The sequence below is a fragment of the Synchiropus splendidus genome, chromosome 12 (genome assembly GCF_027744825.2).
Source record: "Synchiropus splendidus isolate RoL2022-P1 chromosome 12, RoL_Sspl_1.0, whole genome shotgun sequence".
Taxonomy (NCBI): Eukaryota; Metazoa; Chordata; class Actinopteri; order Syngnathiformes; family Callionymidae; genus Synchiropus; species Synchiropus splendidus.
The window spans coordinates 1,419,206-1,437,708 of NC_071345.1; the positions used below are offsets into that span (position 1 = coordinate 1,419,206).

Consider the following 18,503-nt stretch of genomic DNA (forward strand, 5'->3'; position numbering starts at 1 on the left):
TCACACGGTCGAGGTGTTCGCATTCGCAGGCTGGTTTGTCGTGTGGTGTAGCTCATTGGGACGAAGCCTCTCACCGAGCCGCTCTTTTCTTTCATGGTTTCACCAGTCTCACTGCAGGCATCAGAGCCATGAAGGAACACATGAACGATGGAGGACACAGAGTGAGACGTGGCAGGTCACCAAGCACGTTAACAAGCGCAGGGTTTGTCCTGCCCCTCACTTTCATCCATTCAGATCCGCTTATTTGTTGCCGGGTCGCGGGGGCAGCAGCTTCAGAAGGTCGCACCTCACGCCCTTCTCCTGGGCCACCAGCTCCGCCTGGGGGATCCCGAGACGCTCCCAAGCCAGAGAGGAGGTCTCATCCCTCTACTTGGTCCTGGGTCGAGCCCTTAGTCTCCTTCCAGCTGGCCGTGCCTGGAGCACCTCCAGGGGGCGTCCTCATGAGATGCCGCCTCATCTGGCTCCTCTCAACGCAGAGCAGCAGCCGAGTGACAGAACTCCTCAAGCCTGCCACCTGTCGGAGGAAACTCATTTCAGCGCTCGGATCCGGGATCCAGTTCTTTCGGTCATGACCCACGGCTCAGGACCATTGGTGAGGGCCGGGATGAAAACGGATGGTGACTCTGTGAAGAGTCCAGGTCTCCGGTGCTGTGAGTTATGTGCTGGATGTTCAGTCCAAATTGTGAGAGGAAGGTGTGACGGCGTCAGCGGCAACATGTGGGTCAAATATTTGGAGAGAGCAGACGGATGAAAGGCGGCGGCTCGACCCGGCAGCGAGGGGCGACAGCACGAACAAGGTCCAGTCGAAGCTTAATGGAGTGGCAGGTTGGGTTGGAGTGGCAGAGTGACGGGTTGTTAACCTGGCGCAGGATTTATGGCTCCGGTCCAGACGACCCGGGCCGGGACCCTGGCCGGTGTCGTGAGCGGGTCAGAGATCGCCCACGAACACGCCACGTGCCTGAGATTCCAGCCGCTCTGGTTCCAGGACATGAAGTGAGTTTGGAGAGTCCAACCCAGACACAGAGAACTGGGTCACCGCAACAGTGACCGGTCTCTGGTTGGGTGTTTTGGGCTATTTTAACTCTTTAGTTTGAAGATGCTGACCTGGGAGCTCCGCCCACTCTTGTTTATGGTGGTCCAGCTCCTGCTCCCAACATTAGAGGTGAGCGATGACCCAAGCTGAGGTCTCGGTCCCGTGGGCGAACAGAACTGGAGGGTCACCGACACGTGCGGACAGGAACTCTGCCGTTGGAGCAGACACCTGCTCGATCCGAGCCGACGGAGATTGCGAGGCGCCACGCCACCGGACCTCACTGTACAGGAGAGGGGAGCCCGAGTCCCGAGCGAACAGTTCCCCGAGCCTCAGGGTGCAGGGAGCCCCGGGACACTGTGGGAAGGGAAGGAGAAGAAGGAAGCAGAAACAGAACAGGAAACAGAGCAGGTCAGAACACGCTGCCACAGCTGAGTTCCCCTTCCAGATGAGAGGTTGAGAGGTTGCGAGCGGGACGTGACTCACGTCTTGGCTTCTGTGAAACAAACCTGACGCTATTTCACACCGTCACGGCAACATTCAAGGATCAGTCGACCAGTGTTTCTCAACCTTTGCCCACGGCTCACTCTCACGCTCCATTGAAGAAATCAAAGGAACCTCGGCCCAAGAACAATTGTGTTTCATCGAGTGGAAAATCCCTTAGCTACTGACACTCGGCGACTTTTTACATGCAATTTGCAGAAACTAAGAGCAGCGGCTGTATTTGTTTAAAAATGTCTCCAGACAGGGGCAACAGGGCAAATATATCAGGATTTAGTTATTTACTTTAAATATGTGTTTCCATTTGATCACCGTCTCTGTTGCATGGTTTTACTCTAGTTTGGGGAATTTCCAGACAAATCTTCACGATTCTAAGCCTCCGATTCATATGATGTTACGAGTCTTTCTCTCTTCACATTTTGGAGCAACTTTGTTTGGTTCTGCTCTTAGTTTTTAGCCCGTTTTAAAACCACACAGCAATGGTGGTTTGGATGGTCTCAACAGAGTTTTGAACATTGGCTCTGCTAGCTTTGTTAACTCTGTTAGCTCTGCTAACTCTGTTAGCTTTGTTAACTCTTTTAGCTTTATTAACTCTGTGACCTCTGTTAGCTTTGCTAACTCTGTTAGCTCTGCTAGCTTCATTAACTCTGTTAGCTCTGCTAGCTTTGTTAGCTCTGCTAGCTTTGTTAACTCTGTTAGCTCTGCTAACTCTGTTAGCTTTGTTAACTCTGTTAGCTTTATTAACTCTGTGACCTCTGTTAGCTTTGCTAACTCTGTTACCTCTGTTAGCTCTGCTAGCTTCATTAACTCTGTTAGCTCTGTTAGCTCTGCTAGCTTCATTAACTCTGTTAGCTCTACTAGCTTTGTTAGCTCTGCTAGCTTTGTTAACTCTGTTAGCTCTGCTAACTCTGTTAGCTTTGTTAACTCTTTTAGCTTTATTAACTCTGTGACCTCTGTTAGCTCTGTTAGCTCTGCTAGCTTTGTTAACTCTGTTATCTTTATTAACTCTGTGACCTCTGTTAGCTCTGCTCACTCTGTTAGCTCGGCTGGCTCTGCCGTGCGTCACGGGTCCAACAAGGATCGCACCATGGTTGTGTGGTGAAGGTGTGTGTGTCATGTTAGAGGAGCATCAGGTCTAAAATCAACAGGAAGTTGCACATTTGAGCGTCTTCTTCTCTGTGTGGGGGGGTGGACAGAGCACCGAGCTCAGCAGCGTAGCAGCATAGATCTATAGTGCGTAGAGAGGACGTGAGTGGATCCATGTGATCTGCTCACGTTGGTAGCTCCTCAACACCTTCTGATGCTTCAGGACTTCATGTCCTCCGATCGTCCACCTCTGTCTCCGGACACATGAGGTGAGACTGGATCATTTCATCATCACTTCTGGAAGTTATTTTCTGGCAGAATGAGCTGTTTGTGTGAGATGATTTGAAACCCTTGAGTCACGGTGATGACGTTTCTGTCAAAACACATGAGCAAAGATGAAACTGAAACACGAGTCAGACGGAACTGCAGAACCAAACAAAGGCGGTGGCTCACTGCGTGTCTGAGCGCGGGACCGTGGACGGAGGGGGCGGGGCCCAGGTGAGGGTGTTGTCAGGGGGCGCCGCTCGGCCTTCCCACGAGTGGGAGCCAGTTCCCGGAGCAGCGGTCACCACCCCGCCGCACCTGACAGGGAGGAAGCCGGAGCTGTCCGGACTTGCCGCTGACGGAGGCCGACGGCAGGCCGGCTACCGCGACCCGGCCGCCGCGCTCCCTGAAGACGGCGCATTCCTCAGCTGCCGTGTCCTTACATAGAAGCGCCCGCTGCGACAGCCACATGTAAATCTCTCACCGGTCCCAGAGGACGTGGTGGGCCCCGGCAGTGGGGGCGCCGTGGAGCCTCACTCTCACACTGGTGTGCCAGGAAGTGTCCTCCTGCAGGGGTGAAGCCGACACGTCACCACTCGACTGACATTCCTGCTCAGATGAAATCTCTCACAGCAGGTCCAGCGCTGTGGGCCGGGCCGGGCTCGGGTCCCGGGGCCGGGGGAGGAGCCCCGGATCATTCCGCAGAGGCTTCTCTCCCAGACCTCTCAGATGAACTGGGAGCGCGCGTCAGAGAGCAGAGCACGGCAGAAACCCGTCCGGCAGCATTTTTCCAGCGAGCGACGCGAGTCCTGTTCCAGCCTGCGGAGCTCAGCCGGTCCTCTTTATGTAGCGCTCTCCTTCCGCGGCCTCGATCCTCCCGCCAGCATGACCAACAGCTCCGATTTCCAGAACCCCGAGGACTGCGACGCCACCAACAGGGCGCTGTACAAGCTGTACGCCGCCATCGTGATCATCATCTTCATCCTGGCGCTGCCGCTCAACGCCTCCGTCATCCACCTCTTCATATTCAAGCTCAAGTTCTGGAAGTCCAACACCAACAACGTCTTCCTCTTCAACCTGGTGCTGGCCGACATCCTGCTGCTCTTCTGCCTGCCCATCAAGGCGCACAACTTCATCAAGGGTGACCGGCGCGGCAAGGACACCGTCTGCAAGCCCATGCTCTTCATGCTCTTCCTGAACCGAGGCGCCAGCATCGCCTTCCTCACCGTCACCTCCATCGACCGCTACTTCAACGTGGTCCACCCCGGGAGGAAGAACCTGCTGAAGGTGCTGAAGAAGTCCCCTCACATCTCCATCATCATCTGGCTGCTGCTGCTGCCGCTCACCATCCCCACCATGCTCCAGAACTTCGACTGCTGCAACAGCCACAAGAACGGGGACCCCCGCGAGGACACCCTCATCAAGGTGGGTCACCGGGACCTTAGACGCAGACTCCAGCACCTGACACCATTGTTCTCCACTGTGATTTGACCAAACTGTTCGAAATGCTTTCTTACTTTTAACCAAAAAAAAGCAGAAAAATGATTAATTCTTTTCAACCAGCGAGAGACTTGGCTGGAATAAATGGGAAACATCAACGTCACACACACGGCAGTGCAGCAGAGGCTAAGAATGAAGTGGTCACACTGAAATCAGAACCGTCTTCCGGAGAGACACAGGCAGCCGTCCATGAGATCTCTTCTGGCCCCTGCTGTCTGTGAACGGTAGTGCAATTCCCACAGGAAGGAGGACCAGTGCTTGAGCCAAGAAACCTCTGGGAAGTGTTCGCCAGACTCCAGTCAGAACTCTGACTCCAGTCTGACGTGTGTGAATGTGTGTGTGCCGGCCAGTTTATCCTACTTAGTGGGGACATTTGGCCGCACCCCACGAGGTTAAGCCTCAATCTGAGGGTGCAAACTTCAAACTAACTGGGCTCCAGTCTGGTCCAGAGTCCTGGTTCAGGTGAGCCATGTGTTTCGGGGGAGAGGCTGGGGAAAGGGCGATGGTCAGGTGAGGTCCTCACAAGGACAGAGAGAGACAAGTGTGTGTGTGCGCTGCTCTCCTCAGTTCAGGACGGGCGTTCATGTCTCACAGCGTTCTGAAGGGCCAACACTGGTGACCCCTGGGCCGACCCCATGACCTCTCGACCCACACCTGCGCAAGCCCTCACAGAGCAACACTCCTGAGTGTCTGACTCACTGACAAGTAGCTTCAGAGAACCGCAGTCACGTGCTCTACCCGCCACAAGCAGGAGAAGTAAACAAGCTCAGCGCTGGATCTGTGACGTGCTCTGTGTCCGCAGGACGTGGTGGACAGTCTGAGGGAGGTGGTCTTCTTCAGCCAGATCATCATCCCCTTCATCATCCTGGTCTACTGCACCGCCCGCATCGTCAACCGCCTGCGCCAGAAAACCATCGGCGACAAGACCAAGCTGAAGCGGGCGGTGGTGCTGGTGACCACGGTCATGGTGGTCTTCTCCCTCTGCTTCCTGCCCTGCACGCTGGCCAGGAGCATCCTGCTCATCGCTCGGGTCCAGAACTGGCCCGAGTACGTCCAGGACAAGGCGGCCGTGGCCTTCGACGGCCTCATGGTGCTGTCATACATGGACTGTCTGCTGGACCCGCTGGTCTACTGCTTCTGCAGCACCAAGTTCAAGGCCATCTACCTCTCCAGCTACTTCCCCTTCCTGCTGAAGGAGGCGCCTGTGGTGGCCGACAGCTCCACGGGACACACGTCCAACCCCAAGCGAAGCCAAGTCATCTGAGCCTCGGCCGGCCACAGACTCTCCTGCTGCCGGAGCTCGCCGCTGTACATAGCCTCTTTCTGCTAATAAAGTCTTGATGGAAGTGCTGCTCTCTGTCGGGCGGGAAACTGAAGGTGGTCAGGGTGGCTGAGGGGACAGCAAGACCTCCAGTGACGTGAGATGCATTAGCTCTCGCAGCTAACTAGCATCGCAGCAGCGGCGATGACCTTGCTGGGCGGGTGAAATGATGAGGCCAACACTAGGGGGCGGCGTACGTCTAGCTTCTGTGAGAACGTACAGTGGCGACACCAGGTCGGGTCTGCACCTCGACTGAGCGACTCAGACTCGACTGAGTCCGCGTCCCGCTCCGCCCCTCACTCGCGAACAAGGCCGAGACCCACGACACCGACGTCCGTCTGAGGCTTCCACTCGACACACTACAGACAGACCACAGTGACTCGAGCACCCAAGGTTCAGCTGAAAGCAGAGATAAGGGAGGAAACCCGCGCACTTCCCCTGTATCTCACATCAGTGCAGGCAGTGATGGTTGGAGATTACAGCACTGTGTCGCTGAGAAGAAGAAGTGGTTTCTGCATGTCGGCGTCCCGTGGTGCGACGCTGGCGTGAGATTTGTGCAGTGCCGCCGTTGTCCGTTTCTCACGAGTGTTTGTTTCCAGTCACGCGAGGACGACCCTCTCGCCGCGACACGACTGAAGTCACACTCACTTCAGAAGTGAGCTAGCAATGCGACGGATGCTGTGCGCTAACGTCAAGCTACCACACCCCCGAAGCTTTACTGCTAATACACGCTAACTGGCTGCGGCTAATCTATGAAGCTAGTAATACCAGCGTGATGCCACAGATCCTGGGTTGTGTTTCCGACGTCGGGCTACAACCACGTCTCTCTCCCGGCGACTCGCGCTCAGGTCACATGTGACTCTTCACCTCTCACTTCTGGCTTCTCACGTCACTGAGGTGAGGTCACGCTGCTGATGCCAAGTGGCTCCACTGCGCCAGCGCGTGAGAGCAGGTCCTTCACCAGGCGTCCGCTGTGGCGCCCCCTCACTGCCACCCTCTGCCGTCATTTCCAGACTCGCAGCCGAGGGAGTGCGCTTGTGAAAGCGGCGTTGCATCACCAGCTAATGATCGGCGGAGCGGCGCAGGACGGTTAGCCACTCCGCTAATGTTTGAACCCGAGTCTGGAGTTTGACAAGCAGTTGAGAAACTCACTACTCTTCTGGGACGTTTTACTCAACATGTTGCTGCAACACACACGCGCGTGCGCGCGTTTGTATTGCTCTCCCTGTGGGGACGTAGTGAGGCTTCTCCTGGCCGTCACCCTTTCCCCAGCTTCTCCCCCTGAAACTAACCCTCAAAAAGACATGGCTCACCTGGACCAGGACTCTGGACCAGACTGTCCGCACTTACAAATTCATACAGGTCCTCACAAAGACAGAAGGACAGGAACACACACATGCAGACACGTCTTCCACACGCAACACTTTTCAAAGTCAAAAAGTGAAACACCAAGGCCCCATGAGGTCTGCATTCAACAACACGAGCCGACGTTTTTGACAGTCCCCACAAGGTTAAGGTCAAACCAACCGGGTGATTCTAACTGGGCTCCAGTCTGGTGCAGGGTCCTGGTCCAGGTGAGCCGTGTGTTTAGAGGCTGGGGGAAGGGTGATGGCCAGGAGAGGTCCTCACGAGGTTAGGCAGACATGCGCGCCTGTGTGCGTGTGTGTGTGAATACGGGGAGTGTATACATTGGTGTGTATTCATGTGTGTAAGTGGATTACATTGCTTTCTAAATGTGTGTCGGTGTGTGGATGATGTGTGCAGGTGTGGCATGTTGGCCGTCTGTGTGTGTGTGTGTGTACCTGGCTTTGTGCTGCGAGTCTGTACACGAGTGCATGTGTGTGTCAGTGTTTATCAGCAGACGTGAGTGTGTGTCTGTGTGTGTGTGTGTGTAGCATGTACAGACATGCAGGTGAGTCGTGGGCGATCGACTGAGGAATTTAGCAGGAATTTATTCCCACTTCAACTTCTGGGTCAGAACAAGGATAGAAACAAGGAATTCTTCTCACCCGTGAGAGAGAGAGTTAGAGGGAGAGGGGAGGAGAGAGAGAGAGAATGAGAGAGAGAGGAGAAAGAGGGAGAATGAGAGAGAAACAGAGAGAGAGAGGGAGAATGAGAGAGAAAAGGAGAGAGAGAGAGGGAGGGAGGGAGAGAGAGGAGAGAGAGGGAGAAAGAGAGTGAGGGAGAGAGGGAGAGAGAGGAGAGAGAGGGAGAAAGAGAGTGAGGGAGAGAGGGAGAGAGGAGGAAAGTGAGGGAGAGAGAGAGTGAAGGAGAGAGAGGAGAAAGAGGGAGAATGAGAGAGAAACGGAGAAAGAGAGGGAGGGAGGGAGAGAGAGAGAGGGCCAGAAGAGGAGAGAGAGGGAGGAGAGGGAGAAAGAGAGTGAGGGAGAGAGGGAGAGAGAGGAGGAAAGTGAGGGAGAGAGAGAGTGTAGGAGAGAGAGGAGAAAGAGGGAGAATGAGAGAATGAGAGAGAAACGGAGAAAGAGAGGGAGGGAGAGAGAGAGAGGGCCAGAAGAGGAGAGAGAGGGAGATAGAGAGGGGGAAAGAGAGGGAGGGAGACAGAAAAGAGAGGGAGGCGAGAGAGAGAAGGCTATTCTCTCTGAGTATCGGAGGATGAACCTGAACGTTGTGCTCTTTGCCACGCTGGTCACTGCCCCCCTCCCTCATCGCCTCCACCACAGACCACACCTCCTGTCTGTATAAACCCCCGTCTCTCTCTCTCTCTCTCTCCGACCCTCCGCAGCAGCTCTCGACTGTTCTCCAGTATGTGGAGCCTGCTGATCTAGCTCCTGCTGCCGCCGCCAAGCCTCTGCCGCAGGAACCATGTCCCTGAACGAGAGCGAGACCACTGACCACTGCCGGATCCCCAGCAACGGCACCTACTTGGCTCTGTCGCAGCTGATGATCGGGGAGTTTGCACTGGGGCTGCCGCTCAACCTGTCCGTGCTCTACATCTTCATCTTCAGGTACCAGCGCTCAGCATCACCTCACCTGGCTCCAGCCGGAGGTTTAGCTGTGACAGAGTTTGGGGCCCTTTGTCTGCGCTGGAGTTAGAGACGAGCCAAGAAGAGGAAACGTCTCACAAACCAGCGTCAGATAAGAAGCCAGCAGCTCCGTTACACAACTGTTCGCAGCCGCTTTCACAACTGCAGCTTAGGGACTGTGGACGCCTGGGGAGTCTCCAGAAGAGACACCAACATGTTCCAGAGCCCGAGTCTGAGGCTCAGGTCTGAGGCGCGGGTTACGGCCCACCAAGTCAGGGAAACTTGTTCAGGCCGATTCCAACCGTGTCAGCAGCTGGAGTCGCCGCGGTGCCTCAGGTGCGTCACGGTCCAGGGGCCTCCCGCGCCGCTCACTTTTCACTTCAGTCTTAGTCTTGAGCCAAAGTCAGTATCATCTCAGAATAATATTGTTTGTTAACCGTGCTTCAGTCGACTAAACTATTGAGTTTTATTCACGTTTTAGTCCAAACATGTCAGTCATTCTTTTCATTCCAGAGATTGTTTATTGGTTCTTTGTTCCACCTGACAGCTTCTATTTTACTGTGGTGATGCAAGGATATTAAGAAGTGTAAATATGGCGTGAAACCAATGAAAAATGTTTTACATGCATCATATCCGAATATAAATCATTATAACACTATGGACAAACATAGTTTAGAGTCTTGTATGTAGTCATGAATGTGCTGTATTTGCTGTTGAACCAGTACTGGCTGGAACAGAAATGACGGTCGTATCATTTTTTGTCTGACCTCAGGAGGGCCACAAAAACACAGGCACAGGGCCACAAGTGGCCCCCGGTCCAGACTACATACTACATACCTGGAACAACAAGCCTCCAATGAATGAATGAATGAGTCCTCAGCTCGGCTGTCAGTGTTTCGACTGTTGACTCACCGTGCAAATATTAGTGACACACTGGTTCATGATTTACATTTGTCACAAAAAAGGTTGAAATAAACGACAGACTAAACTTCAAGTGCAGGGTTCCATGAAGCAGCCAATCATGAAGCGAAGCCAAGTTTGACCTTCACTTAATGGATGACAATAAAAAATCAGGTTTTTTTTCGTCATGTTTCGTGGCCATCGCCGCCTTTCTTTTGGCATGACGGCCCTCACAAGCGTCACAGTTTCCCAAACTGTTAACATTGGCGCCGACTCGTCGTCGTCACCATATCTCATCTGGCGTGACGATATAAACACTAGTCCAGTAGAGGGCTCTCACGAGCAACAGGTCGCTGAGTTGACCTCAACAACGAGTCAGGCTCCAACACGGCTGAGTCACAGCGAGTCCCCGTGGCTTGGAAGGAAGTGCAGAACCAGAGACTTGCGGGACTCGTCACACACACAGCTCAGGGCGAAGGCGACTCGAGTCGCTCGGCGCGACTGCAGTTCCACATTCAATTCACTGGCGAGTCGCTGACCGCCGTCTGCCGTGTCCCCGCAGGTTCCGCTTCTGGAGGAACAACAGCGTCTTCCTCTTCAACATCGTGGTGGCCGACCTGCTGCTGGTGGTCTGCCTGCCCATCAAAGCCTACCACTACCAGCTGGGCCTGCGGCGCAGCAGCAACAGCACCATGTGCAGGTCCATGCTCTTCATGCTCTTCCTCAACCGCGGCGCCAGCATCGCCTTCCTCATCACCCTCACCATCGACCGCTACTTCAACGTGGTCCACCTGGGCCGCAAAAACTTTGTGAAGGCGCTGAAGAAGACGCCGCAGATCTCCATCGTCATCTGGCTGCTGCTGCTGCCGCTCGCCGTTCCCACCATGCTGGAAGACTTTGAGTGCTGCAACAGCCTCGGGCGGAGCGACAACAACACAGCTCGGCACACGCCGGTGGACACCATCAGAGAGGTACGGGGCCCCTGCTGGCTTCAGAGCCAGGGGGTGGGAGCCCACTGGTCAGGATGGCTGGGCGGGTGGTGACGGTGGGTGGGTCGGCTCACCTGGAGCGGGGTGATGACATCACGTCCGGCAGCTACGGTGGAATGCTTCAGTCAGCTGGAGACGATTGGAACGAAGGATCTGACGGCGCTTTCTACCACAGCGGGACAAAACATCAGTCCATTCTCCTCTGCCGAACGGCGCGTCCTGATGGGCTGAGGTGGATCAGTCGCTGAATCAACTCATCATCTGGTCATGTTTGTACTGACAAGTTTTCACCTTTACTGAATCGGTTCTGCCACTTCCTGGTCTGCTGAACCGAGCGCCCTGATTGGCTGACAGGGTTTTCCCTGGCAAACGAATCAATGTATCTTCAGAGGTGTAGAACCGCGAGTCTTTCTGGTTTCGCTGCGATAACAAAGCAGCCAATAAGGACGCACCCCGCGTGGCGGAGGAGGACAGCGAACGGATACTTCGCAAACGTCCCGATGGGAAACATGGAGTTTGGTCCCGCTGTGGTGGAAAGTGCCGTCAGATCCTTCGGTTCAACCGAAACACTCGATGGCAGCCGCCGGACGTGACGCCATCACCGCACGCCAGGCAGGACTCGCTCGGGACCAGGCCCCCCGGAGGACCGGAGTAACAGCCGCCCTCTCGGCCTCTTCCCCAGGTGGTCTTCTTCTCCCAGATCATCATCCCCTTCATCATCCTGGTCTACTGCACCGTGTGCATCGTCAACCGGCTGCGGAGGAAAACCGTCGGCGAGAGAACCAAACTGCGGCGCGCGGTGTGCGTGGTGATGTCGGTGGTGGTGGTCTTCTCGCTCTGCTTCCTGCCCTGCGCCGTGGCCAGGGCCGTGCTGCTGGTCGTGAGGCAGAAGGTTCACTGGGAGCCCCAGGAGGATCGCTGGGTGCACCAGGAGAACCTGGTGGTCCAGGTCTACGACAGCCTGATGGTGCTGTCCTACATCGACTGCCTGCTGGACCCGCTGGTCTACTGCTTCTGTAACTCGGGATTTAAAGACGCCTACATCTCCACCTTCTGTCCCAAGTTCCTGCAGAAGATGCTCTTGAAGAGGGACTTTGGTTTGGGCACCACCACGGTGACCACAACCACCTCTGGGACGAGAAGCACGTCCCTCGCGGCCATCAAAAACGAGACGGTGGCCATGGTGCCCGTCACTTGAGCTGCGTTCTGCAGACTCACCGACTCACGTCCTGCCGCCCTCGGCGCCCGTGGACTCGCCGCCGTCCCTCCGTGTTTGCCTCCCTGTGCTGCTGCTGCTGCCGCGCCACACGTTAGCATGACTCCCCCCCGGGGCTGCTCCGGCACCTGCTTCTCTGAGAAGCCACCGACCCACCGGGCCCAGGCTGAGTGGTCGGGAAAGTGCTTCCGAAATTTGAGCCCCGCAAACTGCTTTTACGGAGCTTCCTGTTTGTGCTCGTGGTTGGATTTTTCAGCCGATAATGCGAGGTATTATCGGCAGGAAGTGGACGTGAATGCGTTGCTAATGTGTTTCTGTGGCGCCGCTGATGAGCCTGATGTTGTTTTCGATTAAAGGCCTTTGGTGTTTGATGAGCTGTCGCTTTAATTGTTGTCAACCTTCGTCAAACCGGCCAGTTAACGATGAAGCTGCCACGTTAACGATTACCCAGAGGCAGCGGGGCGGGGGGGGGGTCGGAGCAGGTGACTGAGGCGAGTGTGGGGTCTGGGCCCGGTGGATGATGAAGGATCCGGTCTGCACAGGGAACCAGGGACGGGCGGAGGGTCCAGTGAGGGTCTGGATCCACAGAAGATCTGCTCCATGTTTCTGGACTTCAGTGCAGATGCATGAGCAGGTCACGAGTCCAGTCCACACGCTCTGGGACCAGACCTTCTGGACGTGCTGCTGACGCTCCAGGGCCAGACCCGGGTGGGGAAGGAGGTCAGTCGGCGCTGGACCCAGGTCCGGGACTGAGATTTGGAGGTCAAAGTCTGCTTCGTCGGGCGGTCGAGGAGGGGGCCGGAGGAAGACCCGCACGGGCGGTGGGCATGGCCAAGGCTGCTCTCTCAGGGCACTGGTTCTGAGCTGGCCGGACCGGTTCTCCTCTGGACCCGCCAGGACATTCCAGGCTTCCTGGTGACTCATGCCGTTTCAGCGGAACTTCTGCTGATCCACAGCGCTCAAGTCAACAAGCTGACAGACGCCTCCAGATGTTTGCTCGGCGGCAGTAAACACAGGGGTCAAAGGTCGCTGAGCAGAGGAGTTCCACTCCGCTCCTGACGAGAAAGTAGTTCCACCTTGTCTTTCACCGCAAAATCACTTCTTTAAGAACATTAGCAACTAAAATATCCACGATGATAAACATATTCTTAAACATACACATCCTCACCACTTCTGGCTGTCGGCTCTTTTTACACTTTTTATTCTGCCCTTATTTCATTCTTGACCTGGATGTTATGTTCTCATCATGACTGTGTCGTCGTCGTCATCATCATCATCATCATCATCACCTGGCAGGTGTGAGCAGTGTCACGTCGTTGCTCAACTCTCAGAGTGAAACTGAGCGGCGTGTTGAGACCCGAGCCTCCCCGGAGCTCATGGAAACTTTGCTCGGTGAGTCCAGGATGGTGACACTCACACGCTTCCACTGCAGCGCTCCGACGCTGCGGGCAGCTGATAGAGGCTCGCCGAGCCGCGGGCCGCACGTCTCTGCAGGGGCGCAAGAGAGTGACGTCACCTTCTCCAGCGGGAATCTGGCGTCCTCATCATCATCATCTTCTTCCTCATCGGTGACAGATGACGACTCAATCCTCCCACTCGACCTCAAGAAGCCGAGACTCCGGACTTCAGACATGACTTCTCTATTGACTTGGCCTCGCATGAAGGCGACTTTATAACCGCGAGATGGCGCCACAAGTCCGTTCAAAGTCGCTTCATTTTGAACTGACGTCAGTTCATACGTGACGGACGAAAACGAGACTCAACGAAGACGTTTTATGACCTCACGCAACTTGGCGATAGCATCGAGCGGCGACTGCTGCGTTCACGGTCTGCTCACCTGTGCGGCGCACTCACCTGACCGAACATAAACATCCCACAAGCGTTCACAGTCGCACTTCTTGTGACGTCGTCATTTCACTGATGGCGCTTCTGGATGACGCCAGGGTCTCTTTGCGTTTTCATGACGTCATGTTCCGCGCCACTTCCACGTCCATTTCCAGCTACTCAAGGAAAACACCAATTTCGACGCTCCTGGGCGCCATTTCCCTTTATTTTAGACAGACATCGCATCGTGTTTTAATCGGTTTTACTCCTCAGTTGGGTTTTTGTTGCGTCTGTCCAAGTCCGTTCGTCTGTTCTTCTTCACTACAAACATGACGCCATGTGACCACGAGCCACGACTCATTTCGAGTCCGGACTCACCTGGAGAGGCTACAGTTCTGGTTCGGCCCACTGGGCTCCGACAGAGTCCGCGTGGAACAGAACTCGCTCACACGTTCTGTTGAGGTAAAGGCTTTTGTTTTGAAAGTTCGCAGGAAGCAGACGCAGTTCTCGCTTCCGCGGGACTTTATTATGGAGTAGCGTTTACATGTGATTCAAAGGCGAATACAGAAGCTGAGATTCTCCTCCCGAAGCCGCATCTATGTTTGCATTAAAACTGAGAAGCCGTTTGGTTCCTTCGTTTCTTTAACTAAGGACGGATAAAAAAAATAAATTTTCTTCACTGCAGTAGCAGATAAAGTTAAAAAATCTCTGCTGTAAACACAGACACCACATTAGATACTGTAACTAAAATCCTAAATTTTCATGAAAAAAAATCTTTTTTCATCTGTTTTATTTAGTTGAAAATTTGATTTAGAATTATTTTTAAATTCAATGTGACTCTCCAAATGTGATTCGTCGTGATTCATCAGGTGGCGCCAGCCTCCGCCGCTCTGCTACTTCTTTGGCTTGAGCCCGATGGGACAGGAGACGCCGGTGCCGGCCAGGCCGCAGTAGCCGTCCGGGTTCTTGTGCAGGTACTGCTGGTGGTAGTCCTCGGCGTAGTAGAAGGCCTTGGCTTCTGCGATCTCCGTGGTGATTTGACCAAAACCTTTGTCGGTCAGAACCTGGAGCAACACAGAGCAGCAGGAGGGAGGTCAGGAGGTCCATCTGAGGAGGTCCATCTGGACATGGTTCTTGAAACACCTCCGGCTTCATCTCTGGAGCCTCAGTGGTGAGGAAGGAGTCCAGGGCAGGACTGGAGCTTCAGAACATCAACCTTCCTCCAACGCATCTGCTGCCACTTGGGTCTCCCCTCTGAGAACCGGAGCCCCACCTGGAGTCCAGCTCCAAACTCACGTATCTCCACTGTAGTCTGTCATCATGCTGCAGACCTGAACCACCGCTGACCCACATGGTTCACCTGAACCAGGACTCTGGACCAGACTGGAGCCCAGCTTTTAACCCTCACATTGAGGCTGAACCGAGAACTGGTCCCCGCCAGCAGAGCGATGCCAGGCACACACACACACACACACACCGGAGTGAGCTGTGAGGGCAACACCTGCCATCATGAGCACAGAGGTCCTCACAGGACGCCTCTCTCCTCACCTTCTGGTAGTGGTTTTGTGACTCCGCCGCCTTGTCCAGCTGCTTCTGCGTGGTGGTGAAGATGACGGAGCGGTACGAGGTTCCGATGTCGTGGCCCTGACGCATCCCTGCACACAGGTCTGACCTTCAGTGACCTGCCGCCAGGCATGGCTCCCGTCTTCAGGCTGCCCAGCCATTCACTGCACAACCTCCGAGCTCTGACTCGGCCTCATACCCTCCTCCCACGGAATCACTTCACAACTATGGACCATGGAGAGCTCCCACCTTGGGTCGGGTCGTGGTTCTCCCAGAACACCTTCAGCAGGTCTTCAAAGCTGATCTTGTCTGGATGGAAGACCACACGCACCACTTCCACATGTCCGGTCAGACCTGCAGCAGTGTTGGAGGACCACACGTCAAACACAGAGCTTTGTCAAGCAGCAGCTGAGGAGCAGAACCACCAGACACATGAGGAACATCTGACTCCACATCTCTCAGGGACTTGTTAGATGATGTCGCCCTCTGCTGGTTGATAAGATCTATGACACTATTACTGATGGTGATGAAGATGAACACGGAGCAGCCGATGTAACGGAGGTCAGTGTTCATCGATCCTCCATTAGCACGTGGCGTGTGTCAGCAGTCTGGTCACATGACTCACTCACTACAGCTTCTCTGACCATCTCAGCAGGTTCCGTCACGTCGACCCAGCATCACTATCTCAGCACAGACTCATGCTTCCACGGAGCTTCTGGAATCTTCTCTCACTGCAGGACACTCTGTCGCAGACGTTTTCACAGACCCTCACCTGCAGCATCACGCTACGCCACTGACATCACTTCCTGTCTCGTTGCTTCACCAAGCTTCAAGACTCAGAAGGGCGGGAGTGTATGGAGGAATTTGGGGAGCTGGGAAGTGGAGGGTCAAACATCTCGCTGGAGTTGAAGCTAAACTAGACTACATTAGCATTAGCTTCCAGCCAGTTCCTGCACCCCCTGGTGGACACTGACAAACAGATCTGTCGAGTCACTGCGAGTCACACACACTGACTCACCGGTGAACAGGTTTGGTGGGCGGGGCTTACCTGTGCAGACCTCCTTGTAGGTGGGGTTCGGGGTGAAGCCCCCGCTGTAGCCCACCTGGGTGGAGAACACTCCCTTCTGCTGCCAGAGGAGGCGCTCCGCCCCCCAGAAGCAGCCCATCCCTGCGAGAACAGAGCAGTCAGCACAGATGGAGCTCCTGCATCATGTGACCTCAGCGACGCACCGAAGGAGACGATCTCGGTGCCGCCTGGGAACGGTGGGACGGTGGTGTTTCCGTTGCTGGCGTGTTTAGCTGCGGGGCACAGAGAGAGAGAGAGAGACGAGTGAGCGGTGCTGACTCGGCACGTGCCAAGTACTAGCATGCTAATGCGGCACTGCCTTCAGGGAACCTGGCTCAACCTGGAGCTCAGACTGCTGGCGGGCTGCGGCACAAGCTAGCACGCTAGCCAGCTGCAACTGGAAGCTCTGGTTTGGTCCCTCAAAGAGAGCAGGAGGGCAGTGCTGAACTGGGCCAATCTGCTCTCAGCTCGGTGCAGAAACTGGTCAGACCCAGTCCATGTCGGGTCAGACCGGACCGGGGCCAGCATCAGCTGTGCAGCGCCTCCTGCTGGCCACGCTCATGAGCCCAACATGGGTCCGGCCTGTGGAGATACTCGGGCCCCACTCCCCGTCACTGGCTGGTCATGGCTTCCATCAACGTTGTCAGCAGTGACTTGTTAGGACTGAACACGTTGATGACTCTCCACTTGTGTAAACAAGATCAAAGCGGCGGCTCCTCTGCAGGAACCTGCCGCGGGCCGGGCCTCCATCAGGCTCGCCTGGGGCCCGGGGGGCGGAGCTGCACCTGAAGCGCCAGGGGCACTCAGAGGCCGAGGCTGCCGCCCACCAATTTTCATGTATTGACCATGTTATTTGATCTGGTGTCTTTGTCACACCGTTGGTCATTGGGGTGAGTGAGTGACCTTGAGCCCGGTGCGTGTCCAGCTCTGAATGTGCGCTTCTGTGCAGTTTGGCTGTGACAAAGTCATAGACCAAGTCACGCTCTGTCCCAGACTCGCCTCATCCCTGTCCCAGCTCCAGCCCACAACAGGACATCCGACCCTGGAGGGGTGACACGCGACCACGGTCCGCTGCGGAGACAGGGAAGCTCGTCCAACTGACTCCTCAGGACACGTGTTGCGGTGAATCTCAGGATTGTATTTCTCACAATCCTCACTCTTAATCTGAACTAAAACTGGAGAAACTACTGGAGCAAAGACATTTTAAAAGGCAAAAAAAACCAACAACACTGGCATCCGAAGTTGGTCAGAGAATCACAACGGACTGAACTAGCGGCAACAGTGGCAGGAGTTCGGAACCGGGCGACTCACGGGACACCTGCAGCGCCTCGCTGCGTCCAGGGAGCGCCTCTTCCGGCTTCGGTATGACGCTCTTGGAAGCCATCTCTCCCATCCAGCGGCTGTAGAAGTGTCGGCAGAAGAGCCGAACTCTGGCAGAAGTAGTGGCGGAACAGAAGGAGGAGGAGACCATCGGGCTGGAGGAGCTACACCCCGACGCCGCGCTGCTAGCTCCGTTAGCTTAGCCGCACTCCGCTGAGCGGCCGGCGAGGCTTGCGTAACCTCGCCACACGCGTTACATGACGAGTCGAATAAAACTGCTTTGATGAAGAACAAGCCTTGATTTCACCCCCCAACACGCGCCGAATTTGTCAGGAACATCTGTTTTCACTTTCTGGATCCAAAACATGAAAAACGATCCATGTATCAGCCACGTTTCACCGCCAAGGTCTTTAAACATCAGAAATGTCAACGGAGTTTGGTGCGGTCGGTCACCGATAAAGAATCCTTTTTCATGTTTTTGTTTTGAAATATGCATCGGATTTAGAACTAAGTGGACATTTAAAACGAGTTAATATCAAGCCATTAGATAACAATATTGCATTTACGTATATCGACATTTACGACGAAACGTACACATTCCGTCATGGATGATGTTTCTATCCTGCTCCTCTGACAATGTGTGTCGTCATGCACCATATTCCATGTGTACTGCATGTCACTCATTAAGTGCGTGTTATTTCGAGTGTTGACGCTGGCTCTGATCCAGAATCACCCAGCACCTTCTGTGCTCGCTGCTCAGGTCTGGTGTCGCCCTGGGCCCCAGCTCGGGTCCCCGCATCCCCGGGCCCTGCTGCAGTGAGCGCTACTCCACAGTCACGTGTTTCTGGTCAGATAGATGGCGGGCGGAAGGATGCTGAAGCTGAGGAGCCGACTCCCTCTCCCCCATCCTCCCTCCTCCTCCCCCCGCCCGGCCCCTCC

The 18,503-nt window shown here is 55.0% G+C and overlaps 3 protein-coding genes across 3 annotated transcripts; 2 read left to right on the forward strand and 1 right to left on the reverse strand.

The window, feature by feature from the left end:
• Positions 1-3,593: 3,593 nt before the first annotated feature.
• On the forward strand, positions 3,594-5,719 carry LOC128768054 (hydroxycarboxylic acid receptor 2-like). The gene is made up of 2 exons (XM_053880628.1): positions 3,594-4,306; positions 5,184-5,719. The coding sequence occupies exons 1-2, from the start codon at positions 3,611-3,613 to the stop codon at positions 5,643-5,645; spliced, it is 1,158 nt and encodes a 385-aa protein (XP_053736603.1). The 5' UTR covers positions 3,594-3,610; the 3' UTR covers positions 5,646-5,719.
• Positions 5,720-8,443: 2,724 nt separating this feature from the next.
• On the forward strand, positions 8,444-12,179 carry LOC128768059 (12-(S)-hydroxy-5,8,10,14-eicosatetraenoic acid receptor-like). Its single transcript, XM_053880637.1, has 3 exons — positions 8,444-8,668; positions 10,149-10,557; positions 11,258-12,179. The coding sequence occupies exons 1-3, from the start codon at positions 8,526-8,528 to the stop codon at positions 11,771-11,773; spliced, it is 1,068 nt and encodes a 355-aa protein (XP_053736612.1). The 5' UTR covers positions 8,444-8,525; the 3' UTR covers positions 11,774-12,179.
• A 1,940-nt stretch (positions 12,180-14,119) lies between these two features.
• On the reverse strand, positions 14,120-18,415 carry msraa (methionine sulfoxide reductase Aa). Its single transcript, XM_053880646.1, has 6 exons — positions 17,556-18,415; positions 16,409-16,477; positions 16,227-16,346; positions 15,428-15,532; positions 15,164-15,270; positions 14,120-14,679 (listed from the first exon to the last, which is right to left on the reverse strand). Exons 1-6 carry the CDS (start codon positions 17,713-17,715, stop codon positions 14,509-14,511), a joined length of 732 nt encoding a protein of 243 aa, XP_053736621.1. The 5' UTR covers positions 17,716-18,415; the 3' UTR covers positions 14,120-14,508.
• Positions 18,416-18,503: the final 88 nt, after the last annotated feature.